The following is a 16,319-nucleotide window of genomic DNA, read 5'->3' as shown; positions in this document are numbered from 1 at the left end:
TGGTCAAAAATTCCCACAAACACATTCCTAAACCTTGTGGACAGCCTTCCCAAAAGAGTTGAAGCTGTTATAGCTGCAAAGGGTGGACCGACGTCATATTGAACCCTATGGATTAGGAATGGGATGTCACTTACAGAACATTCATATGTGAGTGAGGTGAGCAAATACTTTTGGTAATATATTGTATATCATGCACTACAAAACAAAAATCACAACTGCAAACTGATTCTGTTTCCATTGCCTTCCAGTTTTTATCTTTTTGTCTTCCAGACCAAGGCATATAGTACTACTCTGCAAATGTTTTCTCTTGGTGCATAAAGTCTGATTATAAAGGACAGCATATTCTACATATACTTTATTCAATATATCCTGACATGTTAAACATCAGTCTAAGTGAGGTTGAGAGCTGCTTCCAGTTAAAGTCATAGATCCATTTGCCTTCTTGTCGATCATTCCAACTGCTGGAATTTCTAACTTTGCCTGCTTATTTTACAAACCATTTATAATACATTACCTGATTTCTTGCAAAGTATTTGCAAATATTTACCCAACATTGCATTAATAAAGGAAATCTGCTGATCTCTGATAATAGGCTTATCCTGATTCTGAGCACCATGGCCTGCTTTGGATGTTTGAAAAGCCACCAGTAGACAGATGAATTATCATAAATTGACAGTCAACAGTGTTTGGCATTGAGTCTTCCTAGAGTAATTGTTATATAACATTTTGATTAATTGATATAAATAGGCATCAGCTGCAGGAACTGCGTCTCAAACAAGAACAAAAACTTACATTGAAAGAAAAGAAGGCTGAATTCCCAGGAGAGTCCAGTGGAGAAAAAACAAAGATTCCTAGGCCAAAGACGGTAAATAGATCAACTATACTACCAGATTCTGTCCAGGTATGAATAGTAGAGAAACATTTTAGCTGATTTTTTTTTTGCACATGAATCTCTGGTAAATGAGAAAGCAAAAAGGCTTTAATTTTGTGATTTAATTTTTAATAAACAAATTTTGTTCTTCAATGGGCATGCCAACATTTATGGGGACGGCTGTGGTAATGGCAGCAGTGGCATGTAGACCAACACTATAGCTTACACTCTGCATAGTGACATTTGTTATTTCCAATCCTTAGTATTCTATCTTTTCTTTTGAAATAGAGGGCTTACTTCAACCTGTATTAGGCTTAAGGCGGTGTTGGTGAACCTATGTCACGCAGAGCCATATTTGCCAGCATGGCAGCCCTCAGTTCCCAAACTTTTGTTTGGGCTGTTGGGCCATTTTTCGCTCTCTCCAGGCTTCAGGAAAGCCTCTGGAGCCTAGAGAGGGTGAAAAACAGGCCCAACTGGTCAATTGGAAGTTCAGGAACAAACTTCAGGTTGGCTCATTGGGCCTGTTTATCGCCCTCCCCAGGATCCAGAGGCTTTCCTAAAGCCTTTTTTGGCCTCCAAAAATCTCTTTCCCCCCCCCCCCAGTGCAAGGGTCGCTCATGCATGTGCAGATGGGGGGTCACTTGGGCATGCGCAGGTGGGTGAGCAAGTGTGCATGATAGCGTGCGTGCACACAGTTTTGGCACACCTTTAGAAAAAGGTCTAAGGCCTCTTCATAACTTCCATTACTTTGCTCTTCATTTTCACCATCAATCACCTGTCCTTCATTTTCATCATAAGAGATAATTACTTCATTTGAAAGTATTGAAATATCTGAAATACTTCTCTGGTTACTTTCAACGAGCCTTTCTCTCTCATCATCTTGCCGCTTTTTCCTTTTGATTAGTGATTTCTGCTTGGGCATATCTGGAAAACCAATCTGGTGCAATCCTAAAGAACCAGCCTTGTCTCTTTTAACAAAAAGCAAGTTCCTTCCTTTTAACAGAAGCAATAGTATCTTCAATAGTATCTTCGTCCTTTTAGGGCAACCAGCAGGACAGCCAAATTCAACACACAGAACAATTTGATACTTGCAAGTGAGGGTATCAAACAATTTGTCAAGTTTCACATTGAAAGTCTCTTTGATATCTAGCTTTTCTCTACCCAGAGATATGTTCTGGCTTGATACTAGCTCTCTTGTTCAAGATTGTCATTTTTGAATTTACAACAGGGTTGACAAAAGAACTGTTTTCTCATTCCCACTTTTGAACCACTTTTGGATATATGCCTCTTGCAAAATGGGCTGTTGGGTAATTTCTAGCATCATCATTATTTTGTTCTCTTAATAGTAGCCCATATTTGAGAATGTCTTGCAGTGTTGGAAGTTCAGGTGGCAACAAGTCTCTGCCAGCCCCAATTAGGTTGCTCATATGAGTTCCCAGTCTTCTTCTCTTTTAAAAAGCCATTACAGATTAGTTATCACACTCCCAGGAAAAGAAGACAGCAGTATTAACATTCTCAGAGGTTTGCAGAGTGCAAAAACTTTTTCCCCTTTCTGAAAGCTCTTTAACTGATTGATGAGAATTAGATTGATCAAGTGCTGTGCCAGCAGAAACAAAGTCTTAGGTGCTGCAGATTGTTAGCAATTTCCTTCTCTAGCACATGGATAAATACACCTGGAAACATCTCCCTACCTGCCTACTCTTTCTCTCTCTCCCTACCTACCTACTGTATTTTTCTCTCTCTCTAGCCCTCTACCTATCTACCTACCTACCTACCTACCTCTGTCTCTCCCTACCTATCTACTGCATTTCTCTCTCTCTCCCCATCTACATACCTACCTACTCTCTCTATCTCACTACCTATCTACTGTATTTCTCTGTCTCTCTCTGTCTCTCTCCCTCTCTCTCTTTCTCTCTCTATCACTCTACCTACCTACCTATCTACACACTCACTCCCTCACTCCCTATCTACTGTATTTCTCTATCTCTCTATTTCCCTCTCTCTCTTTCCCTCTCTCTCTCTCTCTCCCCCTTTATCTACCTAACTACCTAATTTCTCTCTCTCTCTCCCTACCACCTACTGTATTTCTCTCTCTTTCTCTCCCCCTCTATCCCTCTATCCACATACTTACTTTTTTAAAAATTTGCCCCTTCAAAACCTTGGTGCGTCTTATACTCCGGTGCATCTTATACTCTAAAAATGCGGTACATTTTATATAGTACACAGATATTTGTGTCTGTTTCATCATTTATTTTTGCAACATACCATAAGGATTTGTACATCTTAAAAATTCTCCATCTATTTGTCTGTCTTTCCCAAACATTCTACCAAAATATACAGATTCATCTACTTGGTCTATTTTTTCTACGTTTATTTATTACTTGAAATAATTCACTTTTCTCTGGAAACGTAACTATCTTGATATTTGTTAACAGTAATTTTCAAATTAATGCTTGTCATGTTGGTTCTCAATCCACAATTGTACATTAAAGATTTAAAAATACGTATTTTTCAGAGTATAACACGCACCGGAGTATAAGACGTACCAAGATTTTGAAGAGGCAAATTTTTTAAAAAAGTTTTTGCACTCTGCAGACCTCCCAAAAACAGCCCATTTTTCACAAAAATGGGCCCACTTTTTGTCAAAAGAGGGCATGCATGGCCCTTAGGAGGCTTATAAAGTGCTCCTGGGGGCTAGAGGAGGGCAAAAACTAGCATAAAACGGGCCCATTTTTTGTCAAAAAAAGAGCATGCATAGCCTTTAGGAGGCTTATAGAGTGCTCCTGGGAGGGGGGCAAAAACAAGCAAAAATGGCCCATTTTTTGCTCATTTCCCCCCCCCCAGCCCCCAGGAGTACTTTGCAGACCTCTTAAAGGCTATGCACAGCCATTTTGGTGAAGGAGGCGGGGCTTCAGGAGGCCAAAAATGCTGTATTCAGTGTATAAGATGCACCCAGATTTTCACTCTTTTTTTGATTGAAAAAGGTGCGTTTTATACTCTGAAAAATACAGTAGATTTTTATCTCTATAAACATTGTAAAATATATTTTCTCATCTTCCTTTTTTTGAAACAATCTTTTAAATATTGTTATTTTTCTCTCATCCAAGATCTTTTTCAGTTGATAATTATACCATCTGTTTTTCCCTTCTTCCAATTAGCATTTCTCCACACAGCTTTTATGGTTCTGCATAAAATAATTATTAAGGTAAATACTGATCTTTAAACTACATGCTGTATTTGAAGTACAGCAGATACTCGTAAAACATCTCTATTCTCCTTCATTCTGGAGTCCCTGAATGGCCCAGTCACATTTTGTACATATTATAGAAATCACATTTAAGCTCCACCAATTTCAGCTGAAGAGAAGCATAACTTGGGTTTTTTTGCTAGGATCATTTTTCTTCTTTACTTCCTCTTTTACTACTTTGGATGTTGAGGGAGATACAAAGTTCTGGTTCTGGCTCTTTTGGCGGCCTCAACTATTGTAATTTGATGCTATTATAATGTCTTTGATGTTGCCCCTCTATATTCTTTTGGGTCTGCCTCGTGTTCTTTGACCTCCCCTTTTTTGAATATACCTGGAATCCCAGGACATCCACTCCAGATGAACAGACCACTTTACTTGCTGTTTTTGTTGTACTTTTAAGATTGGCTCTATGCCAATTCTTTCTCTTACGATCTCATTTCTGATTTTATCTCTTTTAGTTGCTTTAGCAACTTTCTTAAAACATCTTATTTCCATGACGACTGTCATTCATTTTTGTTTTATTGTAAATACTAATATTTGGCACTGGTAACATAGGAGATGAATATGTTTGTATGAGATGCTTCTTTGTATTGATCTGTATTGCCTTAGGTTGTAGGAGTGGAGCTAGCTATCCCAGTATTTGGTTTGCCTTACTGCAGTATATGTTAATCTTACAAAGATCCATTTTACCATCTTCACTAAACGTTCCTAGATATTTGAACTTTGATACTTGTTTTATGCTTGTTCCCTCTATTATATAGTTTAAGGTATGTTTACACGGCACAGAACCAGATTATTTGAGGGACTACCTCTTTTCAGTCCTACCTACCCATCCCATTGGATTTGGTACGAGGGGCAGGCTCCAGATCCCATCACTCAGAGCTGTTGATTGGTAGTACCAGGGAAGAGACTTTTCTGCTTTGACATCCACTATCAGGCCCCTGTTGGAACACTGCCATTTTGAAAGCGGGAGTGGGAGGCTCAGTGGAGGAATGTTTTGCATGCTTTCACTTTTTATTTACTTGAGAAGGTAGCTGAGGCAGGTCCTTACATTAGGCAGAGTCTACAAACTAGTCAACCCGGAAAGGCACCTGCCCTACCATGGGGACCATGCAAACAATGGTCAACATAAGGCACCGATCAAGAAGAAGCTGAATGCTGGGGTGAAGCTTCAGCCAAACTTCAGCCAGGCACGAACTCTGCTGGATGGGTGGAGGAAGCTGCTAGCCTAGGAGATCCCGCTTAATGTAAGGATCTGCTGTCATGGTTCCAGTAATAGAAAGCAGAACTCCAAGGCAAGCAGATACATCAAAGAAAAGTTTTATTGGAAACATCATATTGGCACAAACTGGTGAAAACTGATTCTGAAAGTTCCTGTGGTTTCCACCTGATTAAAAAGTATAAGTTCCCCCTTCTCCCAAACAATCAGTCACATTGTCCAATCAAGTTGCCTGGTTACTTCACGCCTCCTTTCTCCAGTCACCTGTTGGAATGCCCTTGGTTCCGAGAGGAAACTATTTTGTTTTGGCTACAAAACCCCATCTAACTGTGTTCCCCCTCCCTATCCCTGCTTCACATTGTGGCAACCCTGAAGCTTCGAAAATGGCCCCAGACAGATTTGCTTCAGAGTTGACACCTGCCTCAAGAAACTCTTGAAGCAGTTTGCTTTTCAGTACTGAGAGGTAGTGATTGCAGAAAAGTCAGGTGGAGTCTGAATTCATGCACAAAGCAGTAGGCTAACTATTCCCTTCAACCCCCGTGTCCATCTAAAGCCAATGAAATGTTACAAAAGTGTTTTGAAAAACTCCAAGAAGTGATGGTCAGAAGAGGTTGTCTTCGGGGTTTTGCGACCTTGAACACCAGGTTGGAATCAGCTGAGAAAGTGCAGATGGGTTGATGTTCCTCCCCCACAAGCTCCAAAGCAGTTGCAGCAAAAGTGAAACATCCACCCTGTGAAACATCGTCTCCCCAGGGATCAGATTGGCCTGACCCTGTTAGCCTTACAAAAGACCCTGAAAACATGGCGTAACTAATAGGTATGGATATTCATGAATGTGGTAGAGCCCTGCATAGTGGTTTTATTGGTAGATGTGATTACTTCAGCTGTGAACTATATGCATTTTATAATGTTTTTGTATTATTTTATATTTTTATATTGTCTGATTATTCTACACTATCTTAATTACCATATTTTGGAGTATAAGACGCACCTTTTTTCCTCAAAAAGGCCTGAAAATCTGGGTGCGTTTTATACTTCGAATACAGCATTTTTGCCTCCCAAAGCCACGCCCCTTCACCAAAATGGCTGTGCATATCCTTATGGAGGCTTTCAGAGAGCTCCCGGGGGCTGGGGAGAGCACCTCCAGCAGCACTCTATAAGCCTCCAAAGGCTATGCATGCATTTTTTTGACAAAAAATGCACCCGTTTTTGCAAAAAAACAGGCTGTTTTTTTGCTCGTTTTTGCCCCCTACCCCCCCAGAGCATTTTGCAAGCCCCCCCCCCCCAAGGCTATTCATGGCTTTTTTTGAAAAAGAAATGGGCCGTTTTCGTGAAAAACGGGCTGTTTTGGGGAGGTTTGCAGAGTGCAAAAACTTTTTTTTCCCTTTTGGAAAGTTCGTTAACTGATTGATGAGGATTACATTGATCAAGTGCTGTGCCAGCAGAAACACCTACCTATTTACTGTATTTCTCTCTATCTCTATTTCTCTCTCTCTATCCCTCTACCTACCTACCTATCTACCTATCTACCTACACACATACTCTCTCCCTACCTACCTACTGTATTTCTCTATCTCTCTCTATTTCTTTCTCTATCCTTTTATCTAACTACCTACCTAACTACTCTCTCTCTCCCTACCTATCAACTATATTTCTCTATCTCTATTTTTCTCTCTCTCTATCCCTTTCTCTACCTACCTAACTACTCTCTCTCCCCACCTACTATCTACCTACCTACTATCTACTGTATTTCTACCTACCTACCTACCTTCCTACCTACCTACCTAACTAACTAACTAACTAACTAACTAACTAACTAACTAACTACTCTCTCTCCCTATCTACTATCTACTGTATTTCTCTCTCTCTTTATCCCTCTACCTACCTATCTACACACACGCTGTCTCTCCCTACCTACCTACTGTATTTCTCTCTTTCTCTTTATCTACCTACCTACCTATTCTCTCTCCCTATCTATTTACTGTATTTCTCTCTCTATTTCTCTCTCTCTATCCCTCTACCTACCAACCTACCTAACTCTCTCTCTCTTTCTTCCTACCTACCTATGTATTTCTCTCTATCTCTTTCTATTTCTCTCTCTCTATCCCTCTACCTACCTACCCTCACACACTCTCTCTCTATCTCTCTCTATTTTTCTCTCTCTATCCCTTTATCTACCTACCTACCTAACTACTCTCTCTTTCCCTACCTACCTATTGTATTTCTCTCTCTTTCTTTCCCTCTCTATCCCTCTATCTACCTACTTACTTTTTTTAAAAAAAAATGCCTCTTCAAAACCTTGGTGCATCTTATACTCTGTAAAATATGGTATTTGTAAGCCATCCAGATTCAACATGAGATATGCATCTATATAAATTGAAATAGTAAGTAAATTACATACATACATACATACATACATACATACATACATACAATTTATATATAAAGTTTTTTATTTTTTCATTTTCATAACAAATAACCACATGTATACTATTACATAACCAACATTTAATAATATAATATGATGTTGGTTATGTAATAGTATACATGTGGTTATTTATTATGAAAATAAAAAAATAAAAAGCATACATAATATTTTTGAGGGATTTTCAATGCCCTCAATTCCCACTCATCTAATCATATCATATAAGGAATAACGTTTCCCACATATTGCATTTATTCAGAGTATTGCATAGCTCAAAACTCATGCTGGTTCTTTCATTCACTGCAGTAGCATGCAGTTCTCATTACTATATGAATTCCTATTTTCATGTGCACCCACAGGACTCTAAATGATATTAGCTAATACCTTACTGACATATATGTTATCCTTTTCATTGATGATTAGCCTTTTGTTTTCTCGTCTATGTATGTATACATTAATTTCACTCTAAAATATCAGACCTAATTCATTGTCATCTTTAATGCAACTTTCCCCTTTCTTTTAATTTTGCAAAATGTAATATATTTGTTTCATATTTCATTTCTGTTCTTTACATTACATTATATTACACTTCCCCAAAGTTACAATTAGCCATACATCCTAACTTATCACCAGTATTGTCTAAAAATATTGACCTCTGATATCAGGCATAACTTTGGTCTGTTATGGTTTTTATCTGGTACTGTGTACTGTGCAAGATGGAGAAAAAGTCATGGCAATCAATATATAGCATTTCTATATGTAAGGACGTTTACCAGATATTATTTTGAACATTTTGCCACTGGGTTTGTATCAGAGGTAGGTTGCTCCCGAGTCAGCCAGGTTCAACTGAACCAGTAGTGGTAAAAGAAAGCAAAAATACATTGCAATTTTTCCATATAAACCCTTTCTTCCTGTAGCAGCATTTACCAGGTAGAGAGACATGTTATAATCATGAGCTACAAAGTGGTTCTTCAGCAACTGTTAGAACGCATATCATCATTGTTTTGAAACAGCCCATTATATTTTATTTTAAGTTTGGAATGCTAAAAATAGCTGTTTTATGTTAGAATATCAAGGTATATGATTAGTGGTATCAGCCTTTGTTCCGCTTAGGAGATAACCCAATCTCACAGGAAATAAACAAAATAAACAGGTTTAATGATTAATAACTCAATTGGAAAATCAGAACAAATCATCTTTTAAATTTACCCATTAAAATGCAAGTAATGAGCACTGGAAAATATAAATTACTGATTTATTGTAATTTTTTATCTTTTTATTCCAAAAAATAGCTGGGTAGGAGAACCTTAATCTCTTTATCATACACTGATGCTAAGGGAATGATTCCAGATGCGATAGCACTTAAAAGATAAATGATATCAGTAAGAATATTAAGCTATATTCCAGGGGCAAGAGGTGAGGCCACAGTATGAGGACCCAAAATACCACCCTATAGGCTTGCCAAAGAGTTTCATAAATGGCTTTGAATATAAATTATACAATCTGTAATCAAAAATTATATGATCTCCATAGCTTCCACACCTTCTTGCACTTTTATATTAGTGCCTTCTAGACATAAAATAAATAAAATATAATAGCATTAATAAAATTAATAAAATAATAGTAGCATTAAAATTAGATGTGGTAAATGTTCTATTTGCGGTATATTAGGTTTTAGGGTATGCTTATTTATTTTAACCTGTTCTCTACTTGATCTCTTTTGTTTGAATGCAATCTAGCCAATTCATAACAGGGATGAAGTTCATTATATGTTGAAAAGATTAAGATAATCGGGGAAACAATGTGATTCTCTGACATATTTTAACAAGAAGGGAAAGCTGTGTGTAGGAAAGCTGCTTGGGAAGTAGGTTAAGATATTGGAAAGGAGATTGAGAACAAGAGCAAGAGAGAGAAAAGCAGTTCGTAATGAAAGGCTAAGCATGTAAAGCTTTTCCTTCAGTCAGTGAAATCTTCTGAACAACTATTGGTTTTTTCCCCTGCAAGAATGAGCAAAAGTGGGCCTTCGGATCAGTGGTGGGTTCCGGATCCCATCCCAACCGGTACAGTTGGAATGGGCCTGGCCGCATCCACATGGACATGCGCAGCACACACATGCGTCTTAGCGCTTCTGCAAGCCTCTGTGACGCTACAGCTGCTCAGCGGAGCATCACACAGGCACTGTATGTGCCATGCGCATGCGCAGAAGCGCCAAAGACTTAAAAGACCGTTAAAGAGCTTGGGTGGGCGGGCCCTCCAGAGCACTGTACTGGAACGGTATCCAGTGCTCCAGGCAGGCTCCATTACGCCCGTACCAGGGCGTACTGCCTGCAACCCACCACTGCTCTGGATGTGCCTGAATCTTTATCATTGTATCATGTCCATCAATCTGTACCATTGACCAGATTATCTAGAGTGAAACTTCAACAAATAAAATTAGGGTTTTCACTACTTTTGATTTTTGTACTGACCTGGTGAGTGTATGGAATTGAACTTGGAATTCAAGATAGATTTTTAAGCAATGAAGAAATAGCTTAAATGCATGTGACAAACATATAAAAAAAGATTTTTCAGCCTCTAAATCTAATTAAAGTTATATACCAAGCTTTTTTTTAAAAATGTTCAAGCTTTTATTTTTTTACAGTAATGATTACAGAGTGTAAGCAAACAATTGCATCTTTGCAATTTACTCAGCACTTAAGTCATAATATTTTTGAAAAGTTATAATTTTATGAGTTTTTGATGTTTTTTTAATGTATACAGTGTGCTTATTGTCAAAGTCAATGAAATTCAACCTAACCTAAGCCGGATTGATCTATATACATATGTTGCTCTGAATTTACTGACCATCGTTATCATAATTTAATATTGTTTGGGGCTGATTTTTCCCTTTTTACACAGACTCAGCTTTGTTCAGAATCGGAACCTGGGACTGACCTCCTGCTGGAACATTTTCTGGATAAACAAGAGCCCAAGAAAGAAGTGATCTGTGAATTTTCAAGTATTTCCCCACATAACAGCCCTGAAACAGATAACCCAGAGCCTTCTGCAAAGCATCCAGTGAGGCCTTACAGCTCTGTATCTGATTTGACCTGGCAGAATTCATCCAGCACTGCAGAACAATTTAATTCCAGACCAGAACTGCGGAATACCACTAATATTCGCCATTCTGCAACCAGGATGAACATTGGAACAAAAGTAAGTAACAAAGCCACAGGCTTTGCAGCATTATTGCAGCACTGTTTCTGAGCTCACAATACCACACCAGGCAACACAAACAGAGCAAGCTTTTAAACCAAAAATTGTTCAGGATATTTTTCTTGTCTTGGCTTCATGTTTTAAAAGCAATAAAGGTTGGAAATCAAATATAAGGGGACTATACTTTACTTTGGTTCTAGGCTGTCTGTTTTTTTGTTAACTCTATCTACAGGAATGAATGAATATTAAATATTTAGTAGAATTGGTAAGGTTACCTTAATTTAATTACTGAGGTAAAAGCTTAGTCTAGTCACATATGTTTAAGATAAACATGGACAACTTATGGACTACATACAATTTTTAAAAAAAGGATGGCATGCTGTTGCTTTGCATCTCTTCACCCATGATTGTACCATCAAGATTGATTGCCTTAAGGTTAGATTTAAATAATAATAATAAAATAATGTATCAAGACTTCATTCCATTTGACATGCTTATTTTATTTAAATACAACATGCATCCCAAGGGAAGGGGGAAGTGCCAAAAATGTGGGGCTGATTCTGTGATGTTGTATCTTTTCTTTACTGTGATGTTATGTCCAAATATTTTGGAGAACCCACCTCCCAAAAAGTGTGCCTATATTTATTTAGCACATTCTCTGGGTCTCTTAACAGCTAGGTTATCAATGAGGTTATGAAGCAAATGTATCCCTGAGCATCCTTCTCTTTCTTACCAGCATCAACCACCAAGTGAATTTACAAAAGCACGCAGTAAACAAAACCCGTGTCATCCTGACAAACATTTTCCAGCAACAAACCAATATCATGTGAGGAGCAAAACTGCAAAAGACAAGGGTGTCTGTGAAACTCCAGCTGTTAAAAATTTCCACCCATTTGACGAATTGTCTTTCCAGTATGTTGGAGAAAAAGCAGTTCCATCACAGTCAGCAATCAAGGCAATGAGAAAGAACTTTTCTGAGAATGGCAAGGGAAAATCTTTCTTTATTTCAGAATTTTTCAGCAAAAGTTTCATAACATCTGAGAAGCAATTAAAACATCTCTGTCAACTCCGGTCTCAACACCCCATCAATCGAGCAAGTGAGAGCCATTTTCTTGGCTATTGTATTAATCAACTTTGGATCTGTAAAAAAAAGGGGGGGGGTTGATTTTATCATTTGTATGCTGATCCTAAAACAGAAGCTTTTTCTTGGTCTTTGAGAATAATACCGATTAAATTGTAACTATTGTTATCAAATATGTTAAGTTCTTCAGCAATATCACCTAGTCCACAAGAAGGGATTTGACATAAGACAAATTCATACTGTGGGTTTTTTTGTTTGCAGAAGTCTTCTAAGAGAACAAACTTTACTTTCCCTGGTTTCAAGGCCCTAGAAATAGTTATCACTTGAGCATTGTGTTTTTGTCTCTTCTTATGGCCATCAATTAATTCCTTATTAGGGATTGCTCAGATAAAATATAAAGCATATTGAGGCTTAGATTTGCAGGCTTCCTGTCCTTTGTCAGAAAAATAAATGTTACATTATTTTAAAAACCCAAGTACAGTTTTTCCAGTTGCTTGCACACTATTTTAGTGAATTGCCTAAATGAACTAAAAAATCAAAAGACAATTAAGATTTTTGAAGTTTAAAGATGCATTCAATTTCTGAAAGTCTAATATGGAATGTCCACGGGAGGACAAGATTTCCTGAGATTTGGGGACGAGAAAACTGAAATTATGCAAATTCTGACAATGTCTTTGAGATTCAGCCATTTGTAATTTATTGTATTATTGGGGATCTCATCATCATCACACAAAATCACAAGATGATGTGTGCTATCTGAAAAGATTATTGATAACTGCTTTTAAAACATGGTTCCATAATTGGGCAATTCATATGTTCTACAATGGATAACAGCTTCCATCACTTTTCAATTTTAATGGCTCTGAGAGATGGATGGACAGACAAGACTCTCACTGACAGGCAGCATATAAATTAAATAAATAAATAGATGATAAAAGCCATAGCATGGCATCTGGTAGGTTTCGGAAAGTTGCTCCAAATCTTTCTTATCACAGTGGTATTTGCAGGCAGAAGGAGGAGCTTGGCTCATAGGCTTGTGAGGTTTTTATTTATTTATTGTTTGCAGTGATATATATTCTCTTTTTCTTTGAAACAGTGCTGAGATTAAGGAGGCAAATCCAGTGCCAATCTTACAGCTGACACTAGGGAGGAAAGGGAAGGAGATAGATTAGTAATAATAACACTGTATGATATATTGATTCTTTCCCCTAGCAGTTGAATGATGAAGCATGCAGAACAGAGAGCTCACATGCTTTTACAGGGCTTGCAATAGTAGCCCCACTTATCTCTTTGTCAGTTCATACTTCTTGACACTTGCTTGAATTCAAGAAAAGTGGGGTTGGCATCCTGCTGGAGATGATCTATCACAACATTTGCTTTTTTACCCCTTTCTTATAACGTTACACAGAAAGTGCTGCCCTTCCCAGAGAAATCGTAGGGGCCAGAAGTGGCAAATGTGTTTCTGGCAGGAAGCCAGCAAAATACTATAATATTCACTTCAGCCTGCAAAAGCCAACGATTCAGCAACAGAGCTTGCAAGATTTACTGGTGATCTCACAGATGAACAGCCAGACCACAAGACCTAATGACCAGAGAGTGAGAAGTAGTCCTTATTCTTAAGGTAAAGGAAGAGCAGGTAACAAGGATGGCTTCCTGGGAATCTGTGATGGAAATTTAACATTCCACATATTGGGAGGGACTGGAGGTTTAAGGAAAGAGGACCTCACTACATCAATCTTTAAGCTTTGTCCCTGTTGCATTGATTTTAAAAAGTATGCATTAAGGCATACTTTTTGGAGTTAACATACCTTCACCTACTTAACAATGTTTATTTGTTTCTTCTATCCCTCATGCAGAAGAGGAAAGGCTCTTCCAGGGGTTATTAAACTACATCTTCCAGCATTTAATTATTAAGGCAGCAGTAAATTCTAGTCCAGACAGGGTCACAGGTCCCTGTCCTAGACAATAAACATTTTGTCCAGCTCTGACTTCATTGTCACTAATTTCAACAACTCTATACCATATATTTTAACATTTTCAGGTACTAAAGAACTGAAACTTGTGATTTTTTGACTACAGATAATCCTTGACTTACAACGAACTAAGTTTCTCAAACTTACTTGAGAAAGGAGACTTACAATGTGGATCCAAAGTTCTGACAGGCAGGCTCCCACCAACCCCAGTGATGTGAGCACACTTTGGCCACTTGGCAAAATGGCCACATTTATTGCCATTTACATCATATTGCAGTCCTGTGTTTTACAAAAGTTTTGCTAAAAACCAACACCCATAACAAACCATTGGGTTGCTTAACAACTGCCACAAAAAAAGTTGTAAAATCAGGTGTCAGTCATGTGACTAACTCATTTTACAATCATTATGACTTATGATGACCATAATGATTAGGCTCTATTACGGTCATGGATTGTCTGTATTAAATTGAGGTCATTAGGATGATGAAGTATCTATGCCTTGGATTGTACTTTGGAAGAATTCTTTTATAATACTAGAATTGAGGCTATTCTCAGGTTTTAACAATTAGGGCAAGTAGATCTAAAATCAGATTAGATCTACATAATCAAATCCAAACAGCCACTGCATATTCAGAAAGTTTCCCAAGAGTACTAGTGCAAATAACCATAGTTATCACAAAGGTTAAGCTTAATTTTGTGAGTTTGTCAAACTTCAGGATGATGATGTTATCCATTCAGCCATGTTCAACTCTTGACAGGCCTCTCCACATATTCCTGCTTGGACTACTACTTTGAGTTTTTCTATGCTCTGGATGGTGTCAACTTTGATGGTGCAAATTTCAAAACATATACAGTAAATTTAATTAATAAATAGGATATTTTAAAATACTTAAATATATAATTTCTTTTTCTTTCAGGGTCTAAATGAATTCTTTGCAATCACTGGATAGCATTGGAGCCTAGAAGAAATGACTTTCTATTAAAGAGAACCCAGAACTATTTGAACTATTCAACTATACATTTTCCAAGCATAATCCTATTGAAAGAAGATTCCATGCAGCTAATGAAATTTGAGCTATGAACGCATTTTTTTTAGACTAAGTGGATCTTGAAATAGCAGAGTGTCCTGATTTTTCTGTTTCTTGAAGAAATATGTAGTTATCTATAATTTTCTAAATGAAAAAGTCCTCTTCTGTACATTTTTAAGAAAATGAATGCTGCATTGAGTTTCAAATATAGAGATGTGATCTTTTGTATTACTACCAGTCATGTATTTCTGTACCTCTGTCTTACTCTGTGGACTCAGACTGACTCTTAAGGACTGGACTTGATCCAACATATAGTGAGAGGTTATCCCTGATTTTATTTTTAAATAAAAAATAAGCCTTGGAGGTTTCGGTAGAAAACTGAACTATTTAACTATTTAACTATTCCCTTCCAGTTACCTACTCATTCAAATATTTCCCCATTCTATTATTGAGGAAAACATACAGGACTCTCCTATTCTGCCTTCTGTTTTCTATTGCAGCTCCCAAAGCTGCTTTTCATTTTAAAAAAAATCAGGGGAAAGAACTATGTGACAATTCATAGATCTAGAGTTTTTAAAATGGCAAAGATTCATATGCTAAAGGGATTTTGTGTTTCTCAGTGAAATAAACCTTGAATCTGTATGATTTTGCATCATTTGCTATGGTGCATGTGCTTTTTCTTTTTCTTTTCAAATAAATTTATTTACTTTTAAAACAATGTTGTTAAAGATTACAAATAAAAGGAATAAAAACTACATAAACTGAAAAAATTTAAGAATTAGAAAAGAAAAAAGTGTGAAAATAAAACAAAAAAGTACGTACCCCTTTAACTCAAGTACAGTTTAAATAGTGTAATTTATTGCTATCTTTTAAATTATACTCTGTTCACCCCAAATCTTATCTTTTAACTAAAAACAAAATACAAAATCCTCATCATTTGTTTCTTATCAACAAAAGCCCAATAAAGGATATCAGCTATGATATCTATCTTAACCTTGATCAAATAAGCCAACCCTATATTCCTGCCTATACCTTTAACTATCTTAATTCTTAATTCCTTCAAATAAAGACCCAGAGCTAATTTTTTTGTCATCTTTTTTGTTCTTTAAAAAAAAATTTCTAGAACTTTAATTGGCTGTGAAGTTCCCAAGAGATGACCTAATTAATTTACGAGCCTCGAGACAGAGTTCAAACAAAACCCCTTCACTTATTAGGATCAACATCTTAGCATTACTTCTGTGGAGCCTAAACTGACTTTCACTTAATTGCGTTTGAACTTT

The 16,319-nt window shown here is 37.2% G+C and overlaps 1 protein-coding gene across 4 annotated transcripts in view; it reads left to right on the top strand.

Moving 5' to 3' along the window:
- The window catches only part of TTLL6 (tubulin tyrosine ligase like 6), a 49,334-nt gene extending 34,064 nt beyond the window's left edge, over nt 1–15,270 (top strand). For 3 of the 4 annotated variants that reach the window (XM_032238080.1, XM_032238081.1, XM_032238079.1), the window contains 5 exons: nt 748–901; nt 10,661–10,957; nt 11,694–12,054; nt 13,447–13,659; nt 14,929–15,270. In XM_032238080.1, coding sequence (XP_032093971.1) covers nt 748–901; nt 10,661–10,957; nt 11,694–12,054; nt 13,447–13,658 — 1,024 coding nt within the window. In that variant the 3' untranslated portion in view covers nt 13,659; nt 14,929–15,270. The remainder of the gene's footprint in view (nt 1–747; nt 902–10,660; nt 10,958–11,693; nt 12,055–13,446; nt 13,660–14,928) is intronic. The other variant, XM_032238078.1, reaches the window with a different exon arrangement.
- Nucleotides 15,271–16,319: the final 1,049 nt, after the last annotated feature.

The sequence above is a fragment of the Thamnophis elegans genome, chromosome Z, assembly GCF_009769535.1.
Source record: "Thamnophis elegans isolate rThaEle1 chromosome Z, rThaEle1.pri, whole genome shotgun sequence".
NCBI lineage: Eukaryota > Metazoa > Chordata > Lepidosauria > Squamata > Colubridae > Thamnophis > Thamnophis elegans.
Note: the sequence above shows the minus strand (reverse complement) of the source record. Positions and strands in the feature narration are given on the sequence as shown.